The 9867-nt window shown below is 42.2% G+C and overlaps 1 protein-coding gene across 1 annotated transcript in view; it reads left to right on the forward strand.

The window, feature by feature from the left end:
- LOC133404912 (short transient receptor potential channel 4-like) overlaps positions 1-8978 on the forward strand; it is a 29381-nt gene extending 20403 nt beyond the window's left edge. Inside the window, exons 15-30 of the mRNA XM_061681428.1 lie at positions 346-487; positions 1249-1461; positions 1738-1872; positions 2383-2531; positions 2613-2749; positions 2893-3023; positions 3104-3234; positions 3409-3511; positions 3600-3667; positions 4272-4317; positions 4430-4456; positions 5735-5848; positions 5999-6046; positions 6146-6223; positions 6287-6325; positions 8572-8978. Coding sequence (XP_061537412.1) covers positions 346-487; positions 1249-1461; positions 1738-1872; positions 2383-2531; positions 2613-2749; positions 2893-3023; positions 3104-3234; positions 3409-3511; positions 3600-3667; positions 4272-4317; positions 4430-4456; positions 5735-5848; positions 5999-6046; positions 6146-6223; positions 6287-6325; positions 8572-8630 — 1620 coding nt within the window. The 3' untranslated portion in view covers positions 8631-8978. The remainder of the gene's footprint in view (positions 1-345; positions 488-1248; positions 1462-1737; positions 1873-2382; positions 2532-2612; positions 2750-2892; positions 3024-3103; positions 3235-3408; positions 3512-3599; positions 3668-4271; positions 4318-4429; positions 4457-5734; positions 5849-5998; positions 6047-6145; positions 6224-6286; positions 6326-8571) is intronic.
- The last annotated feature ends 889 nt before the right edge of the window (positions 8979-9867 follow it).

Raw genomic sequence — 9867 nt, forward strand, 5'->3', positions numbered from 1 at the left:
AAACTGTATTAGTCAATGTTGTGTGATGTGCGGCGATGCATTTTGGGATCGTGCGCGCGTGAAAATGTGTTTTGGTTAATGCCTTTTACAATTTCAAATGTGTAAAAAGTGCATGGGGTTACTGATTTTACATCGTTTTAATTCAAATTAAAATGTTTTGCCGTGATTACGGCGCATATATCAGTCATTTTATTTGTATACATTTTTTAAACACTGTCACGATAATACAGATAGCCGTAATCATTTTGGTCACTATAATCGAGATAGGAAATTTGAATAACGTTTCATCTGTAGTCCTTATCAAGTAGCTAGTTCTTCTAACCATACTGCCGGATCGTTCTACAGGATATTGCCCAAAACTCTGGATTGCTGGACAAGCTGGGTCAGCCCGGACATTTCACTCTATTCGCCCCCACCAACGAAGCCTTTGCCAAGCTAGGAGGTGACGTGCTGGAAAGGCTCCAGAGCGACAAGCACGTCCTCCAAGGTATAACACATATTTGCTCTCAGAAATGATGAATCGTCCCCAGACATCTCACAACCCTGCATTAGAGTCCACAACCTTAACACAAGGCTTCTTTGTAACTTAAAGGTGAAGGTACAAGCATAGATATGCATAAGTCAAAATTCTCAGACTCGTGTTTGCTTGAGTCTTTTTTTTTTTTGTCACAGGTTCAGTCGGCTCCAATTGGAAACAGCTGAAACCGCAATATTCTGTGCAATGAGTCTGGAACGTGGTCACACTTTGGCAAGCCACGCATAACAAATTTTAGTGGGGAATAATAACAAAAATTAGTGTCTACTTTCAAATCCCGCATGTAATCATGGACGGAAAGTCAACAGATGAAAGAGAATATTAACAATGAAATAGGATCACACATCACACATTTACACTGATAAAGTCCTATTGCGAGACAGCAAGTGTTATTTTGTTGAGATGTTTGTTAAATTTCAAAAAGGTGAGGTTGTTCTTGTCTGCAGCAACATAAAACAGCTTTCCTTGGAAGCAGTACTTATACAAAGCAGGCTGGTCAACCTCAAATATTTTATTGGCTGATGATGTCAGATCACACAATCCCACACAAAGTTAAACAGAACCGTGGCGGAATCCCAAGTGGTTATCCTCAAGGACCCAAAGGATCCAAGGGTCTTCTGGTTCCTGAGCGCTTCTGCTTGTAATGTAAAGCAGCCAACAAGCCCATCAAACAATGCGATTACATTTATTCCAAACTTGTCTTCTATTCCCAGCTCTTCTGAATTTCCACCTCCTGGACTCGGTGCAGTGCTCCGAGGCCATCATGGCCGGCACTTCTTATGAAACTCTGGAGGGCAACAACATTGTAATCGGCTGTGACGGCGAGAGCTTGACTGTCAATGGCATTAAGATGGTTCGCAAGAAGGACATTGTCACAACCAACGGCGTCATCCACCTCATTGATCAAGTGCTCATGCCAGACTCAGGTTAGATCTGCCTTCTCTATTCCTCTTGTCCTCGTAGTCCTATGGTTTTGTGAATACTAAACATGCATTCTCCATGCCAGAAAACTGATTAGGGATTGCATTCAAAAGACCTCTGTCTTACTAACCTCAACCCTAAACCAAACTCCAACTCTAAACCTTAGCCTAACCTTAGTCCTACTGTTCTGTGAATACCAAACATATACTGTACAATCACAAGGCTTAGAGCTCTGATATGACCCTGATTTGACTGTGTCATGATTCTGTCTGCCTCTTAAGCTAAACAGGTGATGGAATTGGTGGGAAGCTCCCAGTCCACCTTTGGCGACATGGTGTCAGAGCTGGGTCTCTCTGCTGCCATGAGGCCTGAGGCCGAGTACACTCTCCTGGCCCCCCTCAACACCGCCTTCAACGGTAAGCACCATACTGTCCAATCCAATGTGTCATAAAACTCCATGTTCTCCCACTCAGAATGTAGCTAAGTGGAGGCCCCGGTGTTGTGTTTGTCAAATGTGTACGTACAGTCAATGGGGACTGGATACTTTATGGGTTTGGAAGGAGTGCTAGGAATTCACAAGGCGCCAACAGCTGGTGGTAACAGGAACTTCGAGTTCGCTCTGGAAATTCTTCCCAATGTGGGGACTTGATTTGAAGCTTATTTCACATGGTTCAGCCGGCGAGCTCAAGCTTGAGTCATAAATCACTCATAACCACCGTTCCTTTGCTCATACGTACGCCGTATTACGAACTGCTACTTGTAACGGATGATCACAATATTGTCCGCACAATTGAATGAGTTGTATGAAATAAATCACAAAGATTTGAATGGTTACTTGTTATTAATTCATGCATATGTTTACATTGCTGCTTGCAGTGGTATACAACTGCATCGTCCTGAGAGCTGTTTCTGTGTTTTCGCTGCAGATGAGGTGATGTCCATGGATCAAAGGATGCTCAAGTTTATCCTGGAGAACCACATCCTGAAGAAAAAGATCATCCTCGGACAGCTTTACAATGGCCAGACACTGGAGACAATTGGCGGGAAGCTTCTGAGGGTCTTCATCTATCGCACTGTGAGTCGTCCTTACTGAGAACCATCAATCCTTGTGCATTTGAGGCATAATCTCAAGTGTTTTGTCTCCGGTCTTCTGTAGGCCGTGTGCATCGAGAACTCCTGCCTTATCAGAGGTAGCAAGGAGGGAAGCAACGGAGCGCTCCATCTCATGAGGAGCTTCCTCAAACCGGCCGAAAAATCCGTGTATGAGATTCTGCGAGATAATGGCGGGTTCAAGTAAGTACAGCTGCAGTCTTTAAGAAACCCGACCTTGGCACTGAAAGCAGCATTGTCAATCATTCCATTAATGGCACATGTATAGGTATGCGAAAGGGATGTTGTTGCAGTATTCCGGTGCCAAGTTCCTCTCTGTCCTGCAGGATCTTTTTGTCTCTGATGGAAGACGCCGGACTGACTGAGTTGTTGAGACAAGAGGGAGACTTCACCTTATTCGCCCCTACCGACAAGGCTTTTGCTGGTTTGAAAGAGAGAGATTTCACTCTGCTGAAGAGTAGGCCTCCCGCACACCAAGTATGAGCACATTTAAGGTGTTGCTCGTCGATGATTACTTTTGCCTGTCTTTAAAATTAGGTGACGTAAATGCTCTGCGTACCATCCTTCTGTACCACATCAATAATGGCATTTTCATTGGTGGCGGTTTGGAGACTGGAGTGACGAACCTTCTCAAGTCCCTGCAAGGCAGCAACCTCAAAGTGATGTTTGTGAGTAGAGTTACACGTATTTGCTTTTTTTGTTGTTTTTTTGTTTTAGCATATCAAGCAGTAATTTGCGGAGCAATAATCAAATGATCTTAACTTACAACAAGCTGGTAGCTATTATCATGTGGAGTCCTCCAAGGTCCTGGGTTTGAGGTTAGTCGATGTTATCTTTCGCAGGCAAACGACACCATGCGAGTCAATTCAGTCCAAATCCCCGACTCTGACATCATGGCCACAAATGGAGTCATTCACTCTGTCAACCAACTCTTGTATCCCGCAGGTAAAACTTTCCACTTTATATAAAATCTGTCAAACTTTATGACCCCCTAATTGTTTTTTTTTACGAGCTTTCCTGCACTTTTATGCAGATATCCCTGTTGGAAGCCAGGATCTCCTCTCGCTACTGAAGAGGCTCATTACCTATATACAGATTAAGGTTAGTCATGACCTCATCCCACTGTACCTGTACAATACCGCAGAGATTTTTATACAGTTGTATTTGAAACAAGTTCCCATTATTGTGTTCATAACAGCACTTGAGAAGGTTGACAAAAGTAGTGACTTGCTAACCTGCCCACGAGGTAGAGCCATTTTAAACTGTGCTTTTGTCCTTTTACATAATACATGGATGATGTCCGGTTGGGTGCCTTGTGATTGCTGTCCGGTTGGGTACACTGTGATAGCCATCCTATTTGTATTAAATGGAAGCTTGCCAAATGCTTCACGATTTATCATTGTCCATCTGTCTAGTATATTGTAGGCCTACGTGGTATAAATTTGGTAGCAATTGATGAAAATCTGTAGGACGACTTAATCTTCTAAAGGACCCCTGGAAATGGTTGCTTTAAAACAAAGTGACATACTTCCTGTGTCTTTTCATAAAATGTTGAAAGAACCCATGCATTTTCTTGAGTCTTTTTGTGGGTTTACTGATGACACACCTGCCTACCAAATTTCACGCCGCGAAATGAAACTGTATACGTTCTGGACAGCATTGTGTGTACTCTGCACTAACATACTTTCCCCTTTGGAATTTCCAGTACATTCCAGGCTTCAGATACCAGGAAATCCCCCTCACGTTTTTGAGTGAGTAATAAAACAACTGAAATTTAATGCACCCTATTTTTGACACATTTTGAATGTCCAGAGAGATGTTCTGCACTGCCGTTAATGACTTTATATCTCCTATTGTCATTAGAGAAGATCATCACACAAGTTGTTGAAGGTACAGTACGCGTAATGACGATTAACCGTCAACCTATGTAATGTGATTCCCCATCAGGAAATTCTTGCACAAGCTCTGGTTAGCAAGAGGACTGCATCAAATGTACAAGTAGTTTCATCTACCTATTTGCCAATTCTCATACAATAGAAGTCGGCGCTCAGCAGTGAAAGTGAAAATATAAATCGCAGGCCTCAAGCAGGCAATAATTGAGGTCAAATACTGTTTGCACTCAACAAAAGGAAAATTAAAGTAGCAAGCAGTTACATGTTCATTACTGGTCTTAAAGATCACTTCGCCAACATCAGTTTAATTCTCTTTACACCATGAGTGACAGGTACACAGGCATTTGAACCTATGCACTTCTATTTGCACCTTTTCATCAAGCAGTCAGCTACCAGAAAAGCGTCTTTGTTTTATATCCAGAAAAGGTTTTCCATGGCATGTTTTCCAACTGCCTTCCAAAGGGAGTCCCTGGGCCTGGTGGACTCCCCCGTGCCGAGTGGCAAAGAACCCGCAGCAATCTCTGTCACATATAATGTACAAAACAGATGCCACTGTTTTTTTTGCTTTTTTCCCCAATGTTATACAGATGTGTCCAATGATGGTTTCCTTCCTTGGCACGTGTTGCTGACCTCCGCAGAGCTCAAAGAAAAAAAGCGCACTCCAGCAGCTTACAAGCAAACGGACAAGACATTTACACAAACACCAATATGAATTAAAGCTGCGAGCAGTGATTAACAAGCCCTCGCACCCCCTTTTTCATGCCGAATCATCAAAATGATCAAACTTTGACACCATGCTCCGCCCACGTTAGATAGGGTACGCAACAAAAAAAAAGAAAAAGATTTGCAATTTAGAATCCCCTGTATTAGATAACTGCTTTCAATTGTGGCTCATTTGGGCGAGTTCCCCAGCGGGAGTTCGTCAAAAATTTGCCCAAAATTGTGGCTTCATACCCAAATAGTAGCTGACTTTCTGTTCAATTTTGGTTCTTCCCATGATAGGTATGCACACCCAATTTCATGTCATTGAATGAAACTGGTTTCCGGCAGATTTTTTTTTATCTAATGTTCCACATGAGCTACCAAGTTTTAGGGGTTCACCAGGATTTAAGCTCTTGCAAAAATTGGTAGTGTTCAGGCATGTTCACATTCTTGTAGAAACCTTTCTGATCCAGCGAAAGGTCCATTTGTCATAATATATCCATCCGAATGGGAGTTTCTCTGTAAGGTGTCATGAAACGGGTTTTTCATTTTGTTTTCCCCCCGCCTTATTTAGCTCCCGACGTGACCAAAGTGACGAGGGTCATCCAACAGGAGCCGTCCATCACCAAAGTGACCAGGGTCATTGAACGTGAACCGACCATCACCAAAGTCACCAGAGTTGTCTCAGGTATGTGTTTTTATGGAAGGAAAACCAGAACAATCAGCACAGAGTGACACTTTGATGAAGGCAATACGGCTCTTGAATGAGCCGTATGAGCTTGTTCTGGTAAATTTCCAAATGGTTGTAGATGACTTGTTGTGTCATTGTTGTTTCCAGGACCTCAGTCCTCAGTCAGCACTGGCACCTCCCACGTTGCAGTGGACGGTCAGTAAAGCATGTTTACTGAACCTCATTAGAAGTGTAGTAACCCTTACACCGTGAATAAAAGTTTGCTTTAATTACGATGTTTTCGTTTCCCTTCAGGAACTAACCTTGCAGAAATCTCTACCATCGAAAAGGATACAAATTTCGATGGCGACCGACTTGTCAAAATGATCAAAGGTGAGTTTGAAATGACTGGTCCTTACACGCTTGAGCTGATGATGTTTGCTTGCCTTCAAATAGAGGGCGCTTCAAGGAGAAAACCTACCCGAAGAGTTTTAGGTAAAGCAATAATTCAGTCGGTGAATGCCATTGCTGAAAAAAAGCATTTACTACAGATCAGCTTGCTAACTGGTTGAGTCTGCTTTCAACTGTCAATCAATGGCCGTGTCTTTAAAGAAACAGTTTGAGATGTGCGTACTGCTGCTGTGTGTGTTTAATTCTGAGAAACTGGGAAGTAGGAAATGTTGACTGCTTTCATTCGCTATACTAGCTATAGTATATTGCAAAGTCTTGCATGGAAACTGGTTCATAGATGTATATCTTCTGCACATTACTATTTGACCCTCCGGTCCCAAAGTCTGTAAAGACAAAGACCAGGTCTATAGAGCTGCTGTATTGTGCACCCTTACAAGAAGGGGGCAGCAGGTGGCAGTAAAACAACCTTCGGTGTGGCTTTATTGGGGCCTGAGCAGGAAGTGGTGCTGAAATTTATGTATTTTACGGGTCCAGCAGTTTCACAGATTAACACGAAATTGGGTGAACATATCTATCATAACGACACGTATGAAAAAGTCCCTAGGACCTATTCCAGAAATAACACGGTAAGTCAGCCATTTTGGTTTTATGCTGCCACATTTTCCGTGGATTCCATTGCTCATACTTGGATGAACTCTTAACAGGGAATTCCATCAAGCATGACCCAAAAACCAGGTATGCTAGAAATATGGCCCACTCTAACCTGCCAAGATTCTTTCCCTTTCCTATCTAATGTAGGTGTAGCATGGCGTCAAAATTTGATGAGTATTTTGAGGGGGGGGGGGGGGGGGGTATTCTCAGTTTCATTGAAGGATGCAGGAAAATGTCTCAATGACCCATGCCCGAAATTGAACAAAAGGTTAGCCATTTTGGTTCAAAGCTTTTTTTCAACAAAGTTTAATGTCAGCAGAGTATGGCGTGAAAGTTCATAGGGGGTGTGAGGGCCTTTTAATTAGGTGTTGTTGCTTGACATTGGGCGCATGAAAACCAAAACCAAGCTTATCGCAAGTCTTCGGCCATGTTTTTGTTTGGGATATTTCCTATTGTTTGGGATATTTCCTACTTCCCTTCCCTATCTGATGCAAGATCGACAAATATAAATATAGTTTTGTAACCATTTGAATTAACAACTTCCAAATCATTGGCCTTGAAAAGGACAATCACGAAGCTTCTGCCAGTCAGCCTGGCTTAGTGGAACGTCTGGAAACGAGTAAACATCCATCTGCTAGGCAACAAAAACCACCCAGCAGCACAAATTTAATCCCTGGTATCTAGGAACAGTAACACAGTAGAACAGGATCATGGGTCATATATTTTCCCCCTGATCTAGATGGATCATAATGGATTCAGGAATTAGGTTTAAGTGGTAACATTCGGAGCATGGAACCTGCAAAGATGTTATAATAAGTGAGCATGAGATGTTTAATGAATACAAGTGAATAGAGTGACTATATCTGGGTTATCCAAAAAGCTCACCGTAGATTTCATATGGTAATAATCTTAATATGCATATGTTTCAATGGAACATTTGTACTTTTTCCACATAAAATTAACTGTGATTACTACCTTAAAAATACAGTAATTAAATGCCAGACGTCTTTCAGGGCCTACTCACCAATTTGTGTTTGAGCCCACTTGACAACTAAAGTTTTGTAAATTGGGCTATTGTGAGTGCTCCGATGCATACTCAAGATCAAGATCAATCAATAGAAATGTACATGGTCACGTCTTGTCCTATAATTAATGTTAACACTCCTCCAGCCAGTCACTCATAATAACCACCACCTTGCCCAATAGAAATAAACAGCGTGTCCTGGGTCATCCCCGGGGTCTCCTCCCGGTGGGACGTGCCCGGAACACCTCACCAGGGAGGCGTCCGGGAGGCATCCGAATCACGATAACCGCAACTGCGAAATAGTCATCAACATAATTCAGCAGGACCAAAGTCGGTCACGGTCTCAGCAAGAAATCGTGTTTTTTCTTCCCAAATTGCCCATGTCTGTGTCTTTTCATGCGACGACGCATGCATTTATGTTGTGTTGCCATGATTGCTGCTGCACTATTTGGACTAATGCCGTTCATTTAGCATCCTCTGCTGTCTAGCGTATCAATGTACACTCAGAGAGGAGATCTTTCAGCACTTCTGCTTGGCCAAACTTAATGTTTCCATGAAGGGAATGATGATGCAGAGCCTCTAAACTCCCTCAAAAACACCTCCACTACCTTGGAAAAATCAATTAAAACTGTTCTTTTCCTTCTTGTCTTCCAAGCTGGCATCAGGCGAAGGGGAAGGGACTTAGCCTCGACGAAGGGGAGTGACCGGAATTAAAGCAGCAAGGCTTCAAAGCACAGCAGGTTGAAAGTGGCTTGCCGACACAGGGACGCACTTTAAATGTCATTTCAAGTATACTCTTGATGAAAAAAAATTGTTCCGGTAAGCAAGCTCGACGGCACGTTGAATGCATGTCCACTTTAAGGATCTCAGATGCAAGCAAAAGAACATTCATTCTGACTTCAACACGAGCCATTAGTGTAGCAATAAAAGAAAAGAAACTAGAGTTAGTTACTATACTTTTTCCCTGTGTCCTTTGCCGCAGTCAAAGCAATGAAACACAAGTAGAAGATTTTGTAAATCCAAGCATGATAAATAAGTCGATAAATGTTTTCAGACCCTGAAATGCCAGTTATCTCCTGCTGACGTTTAAGTTGTTGAAATGTTTCATGCACATTTTTATGTGTCTCTCATTTCCAACAATGTATCCATCTAATGGTTTCCCTGCTTTCTCTCTTTTTCCCAACCATTTTCCAATAAAGTGCATTCTTTGATATAAACATGCCACTTTTTCCAAAAGGACACCTGAGAATGATGGCTTGGTGTATTTCTAAGTTTCTTAAAAGGCCTTTTTATATCCAACTTTGAATCCTAACTATGCCTATTTTATCTATTTGCAAGTTTTTCCAAGTACACGCGTTTAATATTGTTAAATTCTTCATCCGTGGCCAAGTCGTAATAATTGATGGCGGATGGAGAACCTGGCCGTCTGATTTGGGACGCTCTTAACAACAGATTTTAAATGGAAAAACTGTTTCATGTGTATCCAAATGGACTGGCCTGCACTAGTGTGAGGTCTGTATGTTTGCTTTGGGTGTTGCGAGTATGTTTTGGATCAAATTAATCAACAGCACGTCCGTTTGACTGAGCAACAAACTGTTCGATTCAAGCATGAATCAAAGGTCATTCTGAGTCGATCCATTAATGGCTATGCTACATGTATAAAACCATACAACCGTCAATAATATTGGAGAGTATAATATTAGGGGAGTACATTGAGATTAAATGAAAGTGGACCCAGAAGTCAGCCCTGTGGAACTCTACGCAAGATTGGGGGGTGTTCCAATGTTTCCAGACTAAACACTGTAGTCTCTGTCTTATAATGTATGTCTGAAATATTTTGGCAAAAGATTCAAAAAGAACAACAAAACCCAATGACCGCACAATACCAGTCTATTTCCTCTTCACTTTCAGCCATTTACTGAGCTCAACTATCCTTGCTTCTATTAGATTA

Source organism: Phycodurus eques, chromosome 7, assembly GCF_024500275.1.
Source record: "Phycodurus eques isolate BA_2022a chromosome 7, UOR_Pequ_1.1, whole genome shotgun sequence".
Classification (NCBI taxonomy): Eukaryota; Metazoa; Chordata; class Actinopteri; order Syngnathiformes; family Syngnathidae; genus Phycodurus; species Phycodurus eques.